Source organism: Glycine soja, chromosome 12, assembly GCF_004193775.1.
Source record: "Glycine soja cultivar W05 chromosome 12, ASM419377v2, whole genome shotgun sequence".
NCBI lineage: Eukaryota > Viridiplantae > Streptophyta > Magnoliopsida > Fabales > Fabaceae > Glycine > Glycine soja.
In genome coordinates, this window is record NC_041013.1 from 3,659,363 (window position 1) to 3,676,750 (window position 17,388).

Below are 17,388 nucleotides of genomic sequence, written 5' to 3' on the forward strand. Positions count from 1 at the left end.
TCATTTGCATTGAGACCATCAAAACGATTAAATCCACTCCTAAGTTTCATCATTTTACAAGGAAAAACACATTTCTGTTTGAGATAACTTACATAATAGCATTACCCAATCACATGCGGTTTTTGAATTTTATCCTTTTTTTTTCCAACTCGAATAAAAAATTATCATCCATTTAATTCATTTTTTAACAACAAAAATATAAGAAACTTTTTATTTTTAAATTTAGATATTTTAGATTCTATTATTTAGACCTCTCCTCTATTTTGTTTCCTTTTTTCCCTCCATCTTGAGTATTTCCCCGTCTAATGTCTTTGACCTAAAATTATTGAAGAAAACAGTTTTTATTATTATTTACAACTAGTAAAAAAACCACTATGATGTAATTAGATGTGATTTTTTTTTTAAAGATGTAATTGTGGTTGAAATAAAATATTATAATGATTTATAATATTGAGGGTAAAAATATTTCAGAAGAAAAATAAGAAATGAGATTATTTTCTTTATAATAGTTATATATAATATAAATTTCAAAATTTTATGTTTTATATAAAAATAAGCAAAGATAAAAAATTTAGAAAATAATAATTTAATTTAATTTAAATCAATGACTCACTAGACCGGTTTTTCTTGGGTTAACCATAAACCACCATCAATGCATTTCTCGTTCCTGACTGCGGCAGTGTTCTTCCGTCGTCGTTGTCACCACCGCGTAACTTTTGCCGTTCATATATAAACAAGCCTTGATTGGTTTGTCCTTAATCAATTTGCTGAGTTCTAAAACCTAATTCGATCCCTGAATTTTCACATGCATGGATCTTATAACATACGCTAATTTTTCAGTTTCCTAACCCAACCCTAGTTTCCACGATTGCCGTTTACTCTCTTCATATAAACCTTAATTTTTCTTTTCCCTCTGAACAGTTAATTCTCCAATGCCTCGTTACAAGGACGAATCCCCTGCAGTTCGGGTCTACACTGTTTGTGATGAATCCAGGTCCTGTTTGAATACTCTTTTTATTCTTTCGTCACTTCAATTTATTTTTTTAGTAAAAAAAATTATTGAATTGTTTCGTTTGGAAGGTGCAGATATTTGATTGTGAGGAACGTTCCAGAACTAGGTTGTGGGGATGAGTTGCTGAAATTGTTTTCTTCCTATGGAGAAGTCGAGGAGTAACTTTATTCATCACTTGGAAAATTGTGTATTTATTTGCTTATTTATTTTTCTTTTCTTGTTTGATTCTATCTATCGAGTTTATTTGAGAATTTTTCTGTGCAGGTGTAAGCCAATGGATGCAGAGGACTGTGAGAAATACACTGATGTATTTTGGATCAAATTCCGCCTTGTCAACAATGCCAGGTTTCATTCTGTTCTTTGTTGGCAGATGAAGTAGTTATATTATCAATTTAATTAGGAACAATAGTGACACTCTCTTTGGGAAATTTCTTAAAATTCAAGTGGACCATTCTAAATAACTGGAGCTCATTTTTAATTAGTGGGGGATCAGTGTGGAATTTTAACCTATAATGATAGTTTTGAAAAGGTGTTATAGAGTACGATACTAGGCATTTCTTTATGTTATGTTTGAGAAGGTTGACTTGAGGGAATAGCTATTATCTACAATTTTCAGGTTTGCAAAAAGAAAATTGGACGATTTTGTTTTCTTTGGGAATAAACTGCAGGTTTCTTATGCTCCCCAATTTGAGAGCCTGTCTGACACAATGGATAAGTTAGAGGGAAGAAGAAGGGAGGTTTTAGCACGATTGAACCGTAAGTTAAAGCCTGACAGTGGTTACACAAATGCTTGTTATATAAATTATTGTTGTAATGACATTTTTATCAACTTATACCTTCCATGTGACATCAGCTAGAAGATCTAAAGAGACCACAGCCTCAAGCTCTAAGCCCCGGATTACATCAAAGACCAATTGCTCACAACATTTAGATTCTAATGCAAGGTAATTTATTTTGACTGTGTTGTGCGATTCCAAGCTTTAAGTTGAAGCTAAGGCAACATTTGTAATTGTTTCTCTTTCCCCCCCTGTAGGGATGTAGAGCTCAAAGGAGGTTCACACAGTGGTAATTTTCCAATAAGAATGGTTTCCTCTAATGAGGTTTGTTGCTTCTCTGTTATATGAATATTAAAAAATTTACTCTGGTTTCTTGCTCTCTCCTTTTTTTTTTTGCACTGATTACTCTGTCCCCTTTGAATTGAAGGAAAATTTCTGGGTGGGGATGAATAAAATTCTTCTTTGCAATTAATGTTCCTAGAATATTTGTAAGGACATTCTGAAATTATTGAGTTTCTCATCTTTATTAACTTTGCCTCTGAGAACCGACCGGAAGACACCTATATGCAATTGTATTTTTCAAATGTTCGGCTATCTTAATATTTCTGATGGAAATTATTTTTACAGTTACTAATTTTGTTGCAATCTGTTAGGGCTTTGATTGGTGGATATAGTTTCCCAAGTTATTAGACTCTATTAATTTGCTCTAACTAGGATGCTATATGCAAAGAAAAAAGGATACTTCCTTTTCATACATTACCTCAAACTAAGTACTAACATGTTCTATAACCAGGATTATTTTGCTTCAAATTCCATGAATCAAACAGTGAGTCTTGTGCGGGATAAGCTTGATAAGGTAATGTCTCCTACTTCTGCATAATATGTTTTAGAATTGTGTTGAGGTTTCATACAATTTCTTCTCATCTAGATTCAATCAAGTGGTGAGAATACAAAAGCTGGATCTGCATCAAAGAAACAACGAGTTGATAATAGGAAGAGAATTTAATCTGCAAATTAATGTTTTGTTCTCACCTGCACTCCTATGTTTTATATGATTTTGGGTGTGATAAAGCTCAATCCCCAAGCCTGTAAGGAAATTTTTTATTTGAGGAGTCTCATCCAATTATATTGTGGGTCACATACTCTGTTCCAAGATAGGTTTTTTTTTTGTATAATGTTACTAACTGGTAGCGCATCAGCAATCCGTCCAGGTAACGGTGCTAGAAGCCTAGAACACTTTTGAATTCCCAGTCACCATGCAATTTGTTTGCTAGCTTTTTGTTAACCAAGCCATGCCTTATAGGAAACCATATATTGAAATCGCATGTATATTATTTGAAATTTTAAATTATATAGCAAATACGGTTTCCATTTGGATTGGTGCTAGTTATTTCGTGCATAAATGATGCTATGATTCCGCAGCCACAGCTTAATCGGTGATGATCCTGCTACATTGGGTGGGTGTTGCACCTAACATTTTAATTGCATATGTACCAGAGACTTTGTACTTCCACACTTGGGCCTTCCACTTACACCCATTTGTACTCTATGTTTGAACCAACAAAAATTAACCGTTGTGTTTACTGTTTAGATTTGTTGCATGGTGTCCTAGCCTTCTAAGCTTGACATATATACATGCTTGGTTAGAACCTAGAACTAGAAGTATAATATTGCATGGCAATTTTCTGAACCTGAAGCTTTAGTGCTCTTTATTTTAGAATAGAGTATGTTCCTAGCATTAATTGTTGGCCAAATTACACTCACATTTTCTAAAATTTAATGAAATTAATAGCTGGCCATCATAAAATGCTCTGCGTGTATCTGATTCATTTCTGGCAGTTTCATTAGTACAACCACCCCTGAACCCGTGTCATATGCCACTCTCAGCATTGATAAAATAACTTACTGCTAGAACTTGGGAGATAAATGCTGTTCATTCTCAGGGAGGGAGGGAGGGAAACTACTGGCTGATGGTATTTAGCCAAGGGGGGGCAAACTATGGTGTTCATTTTCAGAGAGTTGAAACTATACCATCGCAGTTAATACTTACTAGACATGCTAGATGCTGATGCTAGGAGAGTTCTCTCGGTATTGTAATTTTTGTCTTTTCCCTTTTGTCTTGCTATCGTCAATTACCATTAAAAGAACCCACCGGATACCCTTCTTTCTTGGATTCTACATAGACCTCCCTCAATTTATATAACAATGTAACACCATTTACCCTTAATAAGTTGGTATGTAATTTCGTTAAATCTGAGAAAATATCATTTTCTCTTAATTGATTGGCATTGTGATGTTAATACCCCAGCTACTAGTGATCAACCCATCGGTCCAAGACGTCCTTGTGAGAGCCTAATTAATCATCATCGCGATAACAAGTACCACGAACATGCCGCTATTTTTTTGGACATTTTTTTCCTCAATGCAGAGTGTTTATGTTCTCCCCATCTTAATTGTTGGTCTCTCTATCTACCTCTCGGATTCACATCCAATAAAACAAGCAAGGCTTCTTCGTAAGCTCCCCTAGTGATCATATATGGTGGTTGAGTTCCCTTTTCATTTGGTGTGTACCTTTCCTCGGTTGTAGAAGTGCCTAGGACCTGATTGTTTGCGTGCATTTCCAAACCACCTTTCCTCAAAGGATAAAAAATCTCTTTCCATCCATCATACATAGGAATACGTGCTTTGCAAAATGTCAACTAGAGTCCGGTGGAGACAAATTTACTTTATAGGGTTTCTTTTAGAAACTATTTACGAAAGTGGATCTCATTTGTAACAAATTGCAGAGGGGGTTCGTTTTTTACGTGGGTGCCGCCAATGACAGTGGCGGGAAGGGTGAGCCGCCAGTGCCAATGGCGGTATAATGGGTACCGCTAGTAGCAACAGCAGGACAAGCTGAGTAGGAGTGAGAAATGGGTACCGCCATTTCTCCTGGCGGGACATGCCTACGTGGGCAGTCCCGCCTTTGGAGTTGGCGGGATAGGGGCAAAGAAGGTGGGTACCGCCAGCTGAGGTTGCGGGATAGGGGGAGAGGAGAGAGGGATGGGATGCCGCAACTGGCAGTTGCGGGACAGGCACCCATGGTGGGATTTGTTGAAGGAATAATATAACCTTTTGTAAATTGAATTCAAGCAATCAGCATCTTCGTGATTGATTACTTTTAACTTCGTAAGAATCGTAGGTGATAGTTTGTACTTTATTGTAAAACTGTTGGAGAAACATGGACATCCATTATTATTTATTAGGCAAGATTCCTAAACGTGTGTGTTAAAACATGGACATCCATTATTATTTTAAATTTTAATTTTAAATTTAAAATGTAATTTACAAAATTAATACACTTAAATTTGAGCTTCAAATTTCATTCTAACCATAATATTTGTTACTTCAAAATAAAAAATTTGTACATCATAAATAAACAAAATGAAAGAAAACTTTAATTAAATAAATATAAAACATCCTTACTATAGAATCAAACTTCAAAACTCTTTCTTCCTCTTTCAGAATATTCTCTTCAGTCTCAAATTTATGTAAGTGCAAAGAATGATTGAAGTTTGCTCTATTTAAAGAAATTTTTTAGCAAAAAAGCTACGTAGCAAATTTATACACCATTATTAAAGTAACTCTGTATGGTTACCTCCTAGATGCCTAGCTCTTTAATCTGCCATGCATGCATGTGATTTCTGATTTCCCTATGCAAACAGTGCGCTATTCTCCTCCCTAGCCCTGCATAAAAAAAAAAATTTCAGGTGCATGTGAACCCTAGCTGCATCATCAGGCTTGAGTCCCATCATTCAGCATCACTCTCTAAGCTTCAGTCTCATCTGTCCACGTAGAGTGGTTTAAAATTATTATTATTATATAAAAAAATGTATGTTTGATTTATGGAAAAAAAAAGTGTAAGAAAAGAAAAATAAGGAAGGAAAAGGAATAGAAAATATATAAATGATTTTTTTTTTCAAATTGTATGATAAGAAAGAAATAAAAGATAAGAAAATTAGTATTGTTCTCTTCTTGTATAGTTGTATAGAAAGAAGAATAAAAAATGTGTTTAAAATTATAAAACAATTTAAAACAAAAAGATAAAAAAATTGAGAAAAAAATTGTTTAATTTGTGCATGAAAGAGTTTTTTCTATTTTCCATCTTCTATGTTTGAACAGAATAATTTAATTTTTTAGTTTGATTCCCACAAAAATGTTTTCAGTCTTTTAAATAAAAAGCTAAACCATGAAAAAATAATGAGCCTCACCTTTTTCGTTTGCCTTTTCATGCTTCCACATTTTGGGAAAAGAAAGACTAGAACTAATAAAGTTTCCAATTTGCAAATAATAACATAACAAATAATAACGTAACAGGAGAGGAGAGAGAGACATATGCCCCTATCCCGCCAGCTCCAAAGGCGGGACTGTCCACGTAGGCATGTCCCACCAAGAGAAATGGCGGTACATGTTTTGCCCCTTACCTGTCCCGCTGTTGCGACTGGCGGTATCCACTATCCCACCATTGGCACTGGCGGTTCAAGCTTCCCGCTAGTGTCAATGGCGGTACCCACGTAAAAAAACGAACCCTCCCTGTAATTTGTTATAAATAAGACCCCATTGAATAAATAGTTTCTAAAAGAAACCCTCTAAAGTAAATTTGTCGTCCGGTGGATTGATATAGGAAATTGTGCCACGTTCATGCGTCTAAGAAACAAATGGGCTCTAAATCACACCATTCACGCCTATAGCTTACATTTAACGTTACCAATAGTTCTCTACCACCTGGGATCAAACAAAACAACCTACATTAAATTGAAATTTTGAAACCAAACACGCTATTAGAAGATCTGTGACTTGATTGGCTTTCTGCCCAACGTGCTTCCAAATAATCTGTACTTGAAGACCGAAGACATGGTGAATTAACTCTGTTCACCATGATAATGAAGGGTGGCAAGGGAAACATTTCTTCAAAATGAGATTGTTGGACACTAGCTAATCTGATTCAGTTTTTATTCTAGTATAAAATATGTATTTTTTATTATTACAAAAAGTGCGACACTCTTCCCAGATTATAATATGCAAAATTAGATTCTTGGTATAGGGATGGTCACCAGATTAAATTTATAAAAGTTATTTCGACTTTTACACATAAAAAATCACTACTTAAGGGTTTTTTTTATAATGTATTTCTTTAAACTTTGTGAAAAGAAAAGAGAAGTAATACTAAAATGAAACACATTTTTTTTTTCTATTTGTATGCAAATAAAAGATTCGATTCGTTATACTCCCACGCCAACTTTTAAAAATGATGAATAAACGTCAAAATATGAGTTCTCTCCGTTTTTTTCAATTTGAGCAGTCACGGGGGATCATATTAAATTTTTATTTCTAAATACGATTGAAGTTAATCAAATTCATGTTAAAAAGTTATCATATTATTTAAAGAATAAAAAATTTATTTCCATTTTAAAAATAACCAATAAAATAAAATGCTTTCCCCTTAAAAACAACAATTGAAAAGTAAAAAAGGACTGAACTATACAAACGAGTTTGGTTATGAGTTGAAAGTTTCCAATGTTAAAGTAAAATTGAAAAAAAAATATCTTATTTGATTTTTAGTTTAGTCTTATTACAAATTAAGTTTTACCTCAATTTCATCTTAGAATTCAAATTAAAATAAAACAAAATAAAAGACTAATTTTACAAACTCAATTTACAAAATTAAATTCATTCAGACCCGATTTACAAACTTCAATCCAACAATACATTCATAAAATTTGTGGCTTCACGTGGAACTCTCAAAGATGATGATGATGATTGCCTTTAATTTGATCCCCACAGTCCAAAATGATTGTGGAACACGATTCAAGTTCAGTGTATACTTTTTGCGTCGGTGTGGAGTACTGTGGACCCATCCAGCCCAGAAATTTGACTTCACCATCTTTCCTTTTCAAGAGGTACTAAAGTGACAGAAAAATAAATCAATAAACCAAAGATTAACATGACAATGTTTTAAATTTTTGATGACCTATTTTAATGGATAGATATTTAAGAGAATTAAAAAGACGAGACGTGAAACTTTAGGAGACCAGAATTAGGCTTTATGGGGGGAAAATGTTTGTAATTTATAAAAAATTTCTATATTATTTCAATGTATTAATATTAAAACATAATTTTTTTCTTTACATTCAGGTTTAATATTTTGAATTTCCGGATAACACTGCTCAATTTTTATTTTTCTTACAAACCACAAAAAACTATATATCGTACGAACATTACCACTTATGTATTAACTCCATCATATCATACAAATTCGTAAATATGTAAACTTATAAATGCCAATTTGCTGATTAAAACGCGTGATATATATAAACCTTTTCTTTGACAGGGTGATATATATAAACTTAATAGGCACATAGATTGTAAAGTGATAGTTTGTTAATTAGAAGATTAGCAGAAAAAACTAATTGAGGCTTTAAGAGCTAGTAAAATTTTGAAGTGAATGGAAGATTGCTTATGACGCGAAGATCTATTTGATGAAGACAGTTGAGATTTTGTGCTAGTTACTTGGATTCTTGCAATTATATATTTTAAACCAACATTGACCTTTTTGTGGTTTTAGATAATCATTTGTTCTTCTAATGAGTGTGCCGAGGAAGCTTAAACTTGATACCTTTTCTTTAATTAACTTTTAGAGCAACCAATAATCGCAACCACCTCGTTACCTAAAAAAGAATTGCAACCACTTTAACATGATTGATTATTTTACAAACTGCTGATTCTCTTTGTTTCCCCTGAATTAAACCATTTTCATCGATACAGAATCATTAGGTAATCAATCATTAACACTTAGCAAAGGTACCAAACCAATTCGCTACTATTCCTTTTTCGATGCTATATATTGAATGCACCACGTTCAATACAAAAAGAAGAAAACCAGATTGAGCTTCTAATCATTTAAGTTCCTATCTGATTTTTTTTAATGTCTTAATGCGGAAACACCAGTTTTTCCATTTTTTTTTAAAACGCTACCTTGTAATATTATATTATAGTTTTTGAGCGGAAAATAACTTTTTGATTCAAGAAAATTTAGATTGGGGGAAGACACTTCCTTTGCAATGTCAAGAAAGATCACCAATCTCAAAAATGTTTATAATGGAATTTGCATGTCACGTCCCAACGAAGAAGCACACTTAGTGTGAGCGGAAGATTACCATATGTGTCAACCTTACTTGGTAAAGATGATTTTTTTGAAACCTGAAATGAATGTGTTTTATTTTAATTATTTTAACATATTAAATGTGTTTTAGACTATGCTGAAGAAGAGGTGTTGGTAAGGAAGAAGGGGAAAGGAGGTACAACTAAAGGTGACATATACGTATAGGAAGCAGAGGATGGACGTGTATATGGAGGAGGGTATGTGAAGCAAAACACGTACCAAAGAAAGGGGAGCTAGGAAGCAATGAATGATAAGCAAAGACCTTATGATAAAGAGATCCTTCTATTGAATATGGGTCAAAGGGGACTAAGGGAAGCCATTGAAAGCATGCCTCCCATCAACACAATGGGTTCAAGAATTTATCTAGAGCACCGATGATGAAAGCTCAAGCCAAGCTGATGAAGTGCACTGGACATCCTGCCAACACTATGACTTGTAGTGGCATCGACTTGAAGAGTAGTAAATGCGGGAGGGAGTTCCAACTCTGTTATTGTTGTCAAAGATGTAATGGCAGAAGGTAAAAAATTATGAACTTTGGCGCAAAAAATGGGAGGGATGTTCTATGGAAGCGAAAAGGAGATGGTACACGACTTGGTGAACCTTGAATTGAGAGATAATGGGGCAAAAGAACCATGTGTGGAGGAGAAGGCAAGGCATGAAGGAAAGTCTTTATGAAGTTATTAAACCATAATGTGAGAGGAATTGGGGGCAGGTAAAAAGAAGGGTTGTTAGGAAGTTGATAAAAAAAGAAGAAGGAGGAAATAGACTTCGCCTGTTTTCAAGAGACCAAGATGGATGTTATGTAGAGGCACACGCAAAGCATTATGGGGAGGCGACGACTTTGAATGGAGGGAATCACAAGCTATTAATTCAGTTGGTGGACTACTATGCATTTGGAATAAACAACTCAGAGGTAACTAATACATTTGTTGGAAAGGGTTTTCTTAGGGTACAAGGTGTCTGGAAAGATGGTAACAATTCATGCTTCATTCTTAATGTATATGCACCGTGAGTTAGGTGATAAAAAGAGGTTATGGACTGAGATTGTTAATCTTAGAAATCGTGTGAAGAAGGATAGATGTTGTATTGTTGGTGACTTTAATTCTATTAAATGCCTTGAGGAAAGAAGAGATAACTTCAATGTGGTGGTTGGATGTAGGGACATGCAAGAGTTTAATAATTTCATCCATGAAATGGAAGTGGAGGGTATTCTGTTGGTAGGGAGGGGACATACACTTGGTATAGAACTAATTCACACTCAAAGAGTAGACTTGATAGAATCCTAGTCTCTAATGGGTAGATGGAGAAACGGTCGGGAAACACTCAATATGTCATGGAAAGAAGTATATCGGATCATTGCCCTATAGTCTTGAAAGTAACAAACTATGATTGGGGTCCCAAACCCTTTAGGGCCCTTGATTGTTGGTTCATGGAACACGGCTTCAAAGAAAAGGTAGCGTGGATGTGGAATTCATATGAAGTACAAGGGAGAGGGGCTTATGTACTCAAAGAGAAGATCAAGCTACTAAAAAAAGACCTTAAACAGTGGAACAAGGAAAGCTTTGGGAACCTTCAAAAACAATCTAAGGACCTAGTGGCAAAGATAAATCTCTTAGACTTGAAGGGTGAAAATGGAAGCTTATTGCAAGAAGAGATGGATAGCAGAAGATTTTATGTAGGTGAGTATTGGAAAATTGCAAGGAGAAATGAATCCCTTCTACCTCAAAAATCAAGAAGTAGGTGGATAAAGGAAGGTGATGGTAATACAAAGTTTTTTCGTGGTGTCATAAATTGGAAGAGAAGGAAGAACAACATCAAAGGGATTTCCATCAAAGGAAGATGGGAGGAGGAACCAAGACTTGTGAAGAAAGAGGTGTTGGAATTTTATCAAAAAATATTCTATCAAGAAGCATGGATGAAACCACGACTTGATGGCATGTCCTTCAAACACTTGGGGGTTGGTGACAATGATTCGCTTTGTTGTTGTTTTAATGAAGGGGAGATAAAAAAGGCAATGTGGAATTGTGAAGGTGATAAAAGCCAGGGCCCCGATGGGCTCAATTATAATCTTATAAAGAGATATTAGGACACTATGAAACCAGATATCTTGCTCGTGATGAAGGAGTTTTGGGAGAAAGGTCTTCTTTTATTGCCTTAATCCCAAAGAAGGATAGATCTTGAAGAATTTAGACCAATCTCCTTGATTGGATGTGTTTACAAGATTATAACAAAGGTGCTTGCAAAGAGGTTGAAGTTGGTGCTTCTCAAGATTATTGATGAGAAGCTAAGTGTGTTTGTAGGGGAAGAAACATGCTTAATAGTGTGCTAATTGCCAATGAAATAATGGATAATGCAAAAATGGGGAAGCAAAAATGCCTTGTATTTAAGGTAGACTTTGAAAAGGCATATGATTGTGTGTGTCTTGGGAATTTTTATTTTATATGACAAGGAGGATGGGCTTTAATTCTAAATAGATATCATGGAAAGTAGCCTGCTTGAAATCTTCATTAATCTCTATATTGGTAAATGGTAGTCTAACCGAGGAGTTTAGTCCTATGAGAAGATTGAGGCAAGAATACCTTATTGCTCCCTTTTTGTTTCTCATTGTTGCAAAAGGATTGAGCGGCCTCATGAGACAAGTTTTGATTGGAGGAACTTATTTGGGGCATAAAGTGGGGGAAAGTTAAAAAAATGAGATTTCTTTGTTGCAATTCGTGGTTGACACAATCTTCTTTGTGGAGGAATCAATAGAGAATGTCATGTGCATTAAGGCTATGTTGATATTCTTTGAAATTATTTTGGGGCTAAAGATGAATTTTGGCAATAATAAAATAGGTAGGATTGGTGCAAAGTCATCTCTTATTCAAAGGTATGCAAGCATCCTTAATTGTAGTTCTATGTCATTCCCTTTTGTCTATCTTGGGATACCAATAGGAGCAAACCCTAGGAGAGAAAAAATGTGGGATCCTATTATTGATAAATGTAGGATGGGATTGAGCAAATGGAAACAAAAAAAAACACTTTCTTTTGAGGGTAGGATGACTCTAATCAATTCAGTTCTCTCTTTTCTCCCTCTCTTTTTTCTTTCATTTTTTATGATACCGAAGAGTGTGACTAGTAAACTTGTTAAGTTTCAAAGGGATTTCCTCTGGGGGGTGAGGAGGGGAGAAGGTGTCTTGGGTAAAATGGGAGGATGTGTGTAAACCTAGTGGTGGGGGGGGGGGGGGGGGGGGGTTAGGTTGTTTTTTAATATTGTTTTGCTCTCAAAATGGAGGTGGAGGTTTATAGAGGATTAAGGCTCGGTGTGGAGCTTAGTTTTGAGATCTAAATATGGTGAAAAGGGTGGATGGTGCAATGAGGAGGGTGTCTAATTTGGATTCTATTTGGTGGAGGGACATTGTGGACATTTGTGGTGATAGGTGTGAGGGTTTATGGTTTGATAATAATATTACTTGGTATGAAGCTTAGTTTTTGGAAAATAATTTGGGTGGGTGATGAATGTCTTGCTTCTAGATATAATAGGATTTTTTTATAAAAAATTCAAAGCAAAAGGATAATCTATTGGGTCACGTTGGGGAGTGGGTGAATGGAAGCTGGGTGTGGAAGCTTAAATGGCGTAGGGAGTGGTTTACTTGGGAAACACTTTTAGTTAGTGATTTGATGAGGGAAATGGAGGGTGTGAGATTGAAACAATGTACTTGTGATGAGGTGGTGTGGAAAAGCTCTTCAACAGTATTTTTCTCAGTCAATTCAGCTTATAATATTGTCACTTTTGATCCAAATTTTGTTGAAAAGTTTTTCTATAAACATCTTTGGAAGCTCTTTATTCCAAAAAAAAAAGTCTTGGTTTTCATATGGAGAATGTCGTTGGATAGACTTCTGACAGTGGATAATCTAAACAAGCGCGATATAACAATTCAAGGGGAAGCAACTATGTGTTTGTTTTGTAAAATAGAAAATGAGACGTTGGAACATTCCTTGTTTATGTGTAAATTTGTCGTAGATGTGTGGAATGCATGCTATAGATGGTTGGGCATTTGTTCTGCGCTCCACAACCAGCTTATCCAACACTTCCTAACCCATGAGTGCAGCTGGCTAGGGATACGTAAGAATAAGATCTGGAAATCAATATGGGGAGCAGCGCTGTGGGCTATGTGGTGTCATAGAAATAATATTATTTTTCGTGAACAACATTTGGACCTTGACTATGTTGTTAAATTAATAAAATTCAACTCTTGGCTTTGGTTGGAATCTTTTGTGAAAGAGTTTCACTTCTCTTTTTTTGAATGGTATTCTAACCCATTGATATGCTTGCAATGTCTGTGATGGTTGTTTACCTTAGTTGGCCGACTAATAGACTATGGTATGGTATGCAGAAGGAATGATTTTGTCATGAGCTCAACAATGATTTAATGTTAATAACGTTTGGACATAGGGTATTGATATAAAGGGGTAGCAGAAGAAAAATGCAAGTTGTAATTCTCTTGATTTTTTACTTCTCGATGACTTTCACACTATGACATTTCACGCGATGATACTTCATTTAACATTTTCTTGTTATTCAGAATCCTCCATCAGTTTAAAATTTCAATAGTAATTCTTTCCGAGACCTCAAAAATTAACTCTGCCTCTTTTCAAGATTAATGACTAATCTCATAAACCAATATAAGACTTTTGAGTGTGTTTTATCTTCATTCACACGTTTTTTTTAAATTTTCATAAGATCACTTATCTCATAACTACTCCAAATTGCTATTAAAATAAGATTTAATCGTACTTGAGGTCTTTTATATTTAAACTGTGTCCAAGTTAAGTCTCTCTAATATTTTTAAGTCTTTGAATTTCTCCTTAAGGTTATTACAAATTAAATTAGTTTAAATCTTCTACTAATTTATTTAAAATTTGTCTATCAAAACATTAACTTGCAATAAAATTTAAAAAAATTCAAAATTTCCCATTCAAACATTGATGAAATACTGGAAAAAAATCTCCAAATTAGTATGCTTCGTGTCCCTTGTTTCTTCTTAAATTTAGTAGTCTGATTTTTTAAAACTTTGAGAAAAATATTTTTTCACAATTGTAAACTATTGGATGCTATTAAAATTTGTCATATTGTATAAAAAAAATTGAACGACAAACGAGCAAGCACTTAACATTCCTCACATGCATGGTAGTAAACGATGACAAACAACTGGTATTTTTTTTTCTTTGCTGAAATAAAAGTTCGGTGAATTGGACTTGGAGAACGCAATAAGATCAGGACAAGTCCCTTTTTTTTATAGAAAAAGAACATGAGAATTTTTAAGGCTCAAAAAATATTTATAAAAATTCTTAGAAATTACTTGTTAATAAAATTCTCTTGTCAACAACGTAAATTAAATCTACATCCTTTTAAGATTTGAGTTGTTTGTTATTGACTAGATCAATAAGAGATAGCATTATATTCCCCATAAATACATAAAATATGCTCAATAGATAATAATTGTATTATATTTCTGTCCCTTCTTTTTCTTATCGCTCATAAATTCTTATCTTTAACGTTGAAACTCCTAAATACCCATCTCCTATATTTCTGCCACAATCACATATAAGAATAGTATTATATTCTTTCTATCGATTACTATTTTTATATATAAAAATTGTCTAAAGTCAAAATTTAAAAAATAATAATTTTATCAGCATGTGACCTTTCTAAAGTAACGAGTTATATTGATTATAAATTTTATACTTAGATATGCTTTTAGTTTTTGTAAAATAACGAGTTTAGATTTATTGCTTGTAAATTTTTTTAATCTCTCAAAAATCTAAAATCATTATTTTTTTATTAATATTTGGAATTACAATTGAAGTATGACAACTCAAAAATCTTTCTTCATTCTTTAGGAAAAAAAATAACAATAGTTTTGATCTATCTCACCGCATTCCTTTATTGTAAATTTCAAAAATTTTACTACAAACTTGTATTAAGGTAGTTATATTTATTTTCATATGATAGATAACTTTTTTTTTATTAAACTTAATTTTAGATGATTATTCATAGTAAAATTTAGTCATTATTAATTTTGTTTATTGTGTATTAAAATTTCGTCCCCCTTGATTTTTTTTTTGTTCCGACCTGGACGAATACTCGTATATGTTACCTATTTTTTTTAATGGATAAATATTAAATCATCTTACTAGCTTGGTAATGGATGCAGGATGGGTGGTTGACGAAACTTGCCTTTTTGTTGTTATTATCTTTTTGGGGAAAAAATGTAAATTATATTAAACCCAAAATGATACAATAATAAATGGGGCATACCCTGCAGTTAAAGAAAATCAAAAGTCTCTCTAATACAAGAAGACCTATATCAAGATGCTAAAACAAATACAAGAGGTGCGTCTTGTCTATACATAAGAAACTTAATCTTGCTAATAACCTATATTACATAAAAATTGATAATCTTCAAAAAATCAGCTTGTTCCTAGACAGCCAAATGCAGTAGACTGTAATTGCTATAGCCAGACAACGTAATTTTCCTTGAACACCTGATGTGGATCTGCCCCTAATTAAAGAGTCAGTAATGCGCTGTAAAGAAGTGAAACGCCTGCAGAAAGAAACCAAATCACGAATGTGAGTCCAAACTTGGAGAGATTTTCTGCAAGAAAAGAACAAATGAGCATTTGACTCAGGCTCATTTGAACATAAAGGGGAACCCTTGTTCAAAAAAGCAACTTTGTTAAGAGTAAGCAGCGGATTCCTTTTAGCAAGCCACAAAATGAAAGACATCTTAGGGGGATTGCTGGGTTCCATATAACAGAACACCAACTAACAGTAGGCTTGACACCTCTAATGTATTCATAAACTTTGCCAACAAGCAATTCTTCATTGGTGCTCCAAAATTGAATCATTTTTTTGGCCTCTTCCGTACTTAGCTCTTTAGAGATGATAAAGTCCCTTATTTATTCTTATTATTTGTTTTAAGAATACACGTAAGTTTTGACTCCTAAATGTAATTATCCGACTCCTAAATGTAATTATCCAATCTTTTACTTCCGTACTTATAGACCGGACAAATAATGTAGGTTCTTCTCTTACGTATACAAGACTTGTTAATTTTCAAGGATATACTTCCAAACTTTGAAAGTACTTTCTCTCTTCATTCTTTGTTGTTAAATTAGAGTATGCAACTAAGGTGGGTTGCTTAAATCCTTTTTAATAAAGTAAATCATGTCACATTAAATTTAAGAATTTTAACAATATTTTATTTCAAAGATATGTTTTTTTAAGAGTTTAAAACGAGTTTCATTATTATTGTACATAGGTATATTCTTAAAGTGAGAAACATTCAAAACACAATGCGTGGTACACATTTTCACTGGTTTTTATTTGTTTTTTAACATTTATGAAAAAGTTTGAGTTATATAATTACAAAACTTTTATCATTTATATTTAAAAATGTAATCTTGATCGCGGATGTAATTAAGATATTGGTTGAAAAACAAAACATAAAAAATGTTAAAAATATGCTTAAATGTATTAAAAATCATAATGGCAATACATTAATCATGTTATGTTTTTAATAATTTCTTAAAATTCTTAATCAGTATCCTAAAAAATATAAATACTAATTAGCGTTTGCTACAAAAATAATATTATTATTTGACTTCTCTTCCTTAATTACTTTTATATACTTCTATATTCTATTTATCCAGATATTTATTAGGTTGCTGGGTCGATTCTTAATGTTATCACATGTTATAGGTTTAATAAGACCAAAAATGTCCCTAATTAAAAATATCACGTTCGTTTGTTTTACGGTCCCATGCCACCTATTTTTTGGTACATAAAAGATTTACGACCCCATGACACCCATGAAATAGAAGTATAGAAATATGTAAATAAAAAAAGGTTAAAATATATGATTGGTCCCTCATTTATTTTTCAGTTGTAAATTGGTTTCTTATATTTTAAAAGTTTTAAAATAATCTCCTAATTTTTTTTTTTAGTAACATGTTTGTCATTCAACTAAAGTGGCGTTAAACCTGCATCATTGGCGAGTCAACTCTGACTCTCGTGGAATGCAAAGTGGTAATGTTGTTCCTAAATGACAAATTAAATTTATTTTAGGTGAACCCCTGTCGGCAATTACAACATCTCCATAATCATGAAATCATAGAACAAAATTGGTGCTGGAAACTACACTTTTAATGGAGTCAGGAGTGCTACATTTGCCTGTGACACAAGTTTAACATTGTTTGGATTAAAACTAACAGAAAGACAATCATATTACTAAAAAATTCTTTAACAGGCCATTTTAAAAATTTTAAATCATAAATGACCAACCAAAAAATAAGTTTCAAAATCAAACATATATTTTAGCGAACAAAAAGAAAACCTATGAAACAGAGCTATATGC

General features: G+C 33.4%; 2 protein-coding genes across 4 annotated transcripts; both read left to right on the top strand.

Annotated features, from left to right (window-relative positions):
- Positions 1–617: 617 nt before the first annotated feature.
- Positions 618–3,174, top strand: LOC114378214 (RNA-binding protein 48). 3 transcript variants are annotated; one of them, XM_028336768.1, is made up of 9 exons: positions 618–747; positions 922–994; positions 1,087–1,170; positions 1,277–1,357; positions 1,629–1,768; positions 1,866–1,956; positions 2,046–2,112; positions 2,582–2,644; positions 2,717–3,174. In XM_028336768.1, the coding sequence occupies exons 2-9, from the start codon at positions 933–935 to the stop codon at positions 2,792–2,794; spliced, it is 666 nt and encodes a 221-aa protein (XP_028192569.1). In that variant the 5' UTR covers positions 618–747; positions 922–932; the 3' UTR covers positions 2,795–3,174. The 3 variants fall into 3 exon arrangements, with proteins under 3 accessions (XP_028192569.1, XP_028192571.1, XP_028192570.1); XM_028336769.1 differs by having other exon boundaries at positions 639–709; XM_028336770.1 differs by lacking the exons at positions 2,582–2,644; positions 2,717–3,174 and adding an exon at positions 2,216–2,268.
- Positions 3,175–10,289: 7,115 nt separating this feature from the next.
- Positions 10,290–11,075, top strand: LOC114380281. The gene has a single exon (XM_028339282.1). It carries the CDS (start codon positions 10,290–10,292, stop codon positions 11,073–11,075), a length of 786 nt encoding a protein of 261 aa, XP_028195083.1.
- Positions 11,076–17,388: the final 6,313 nt, after the last annotated feature.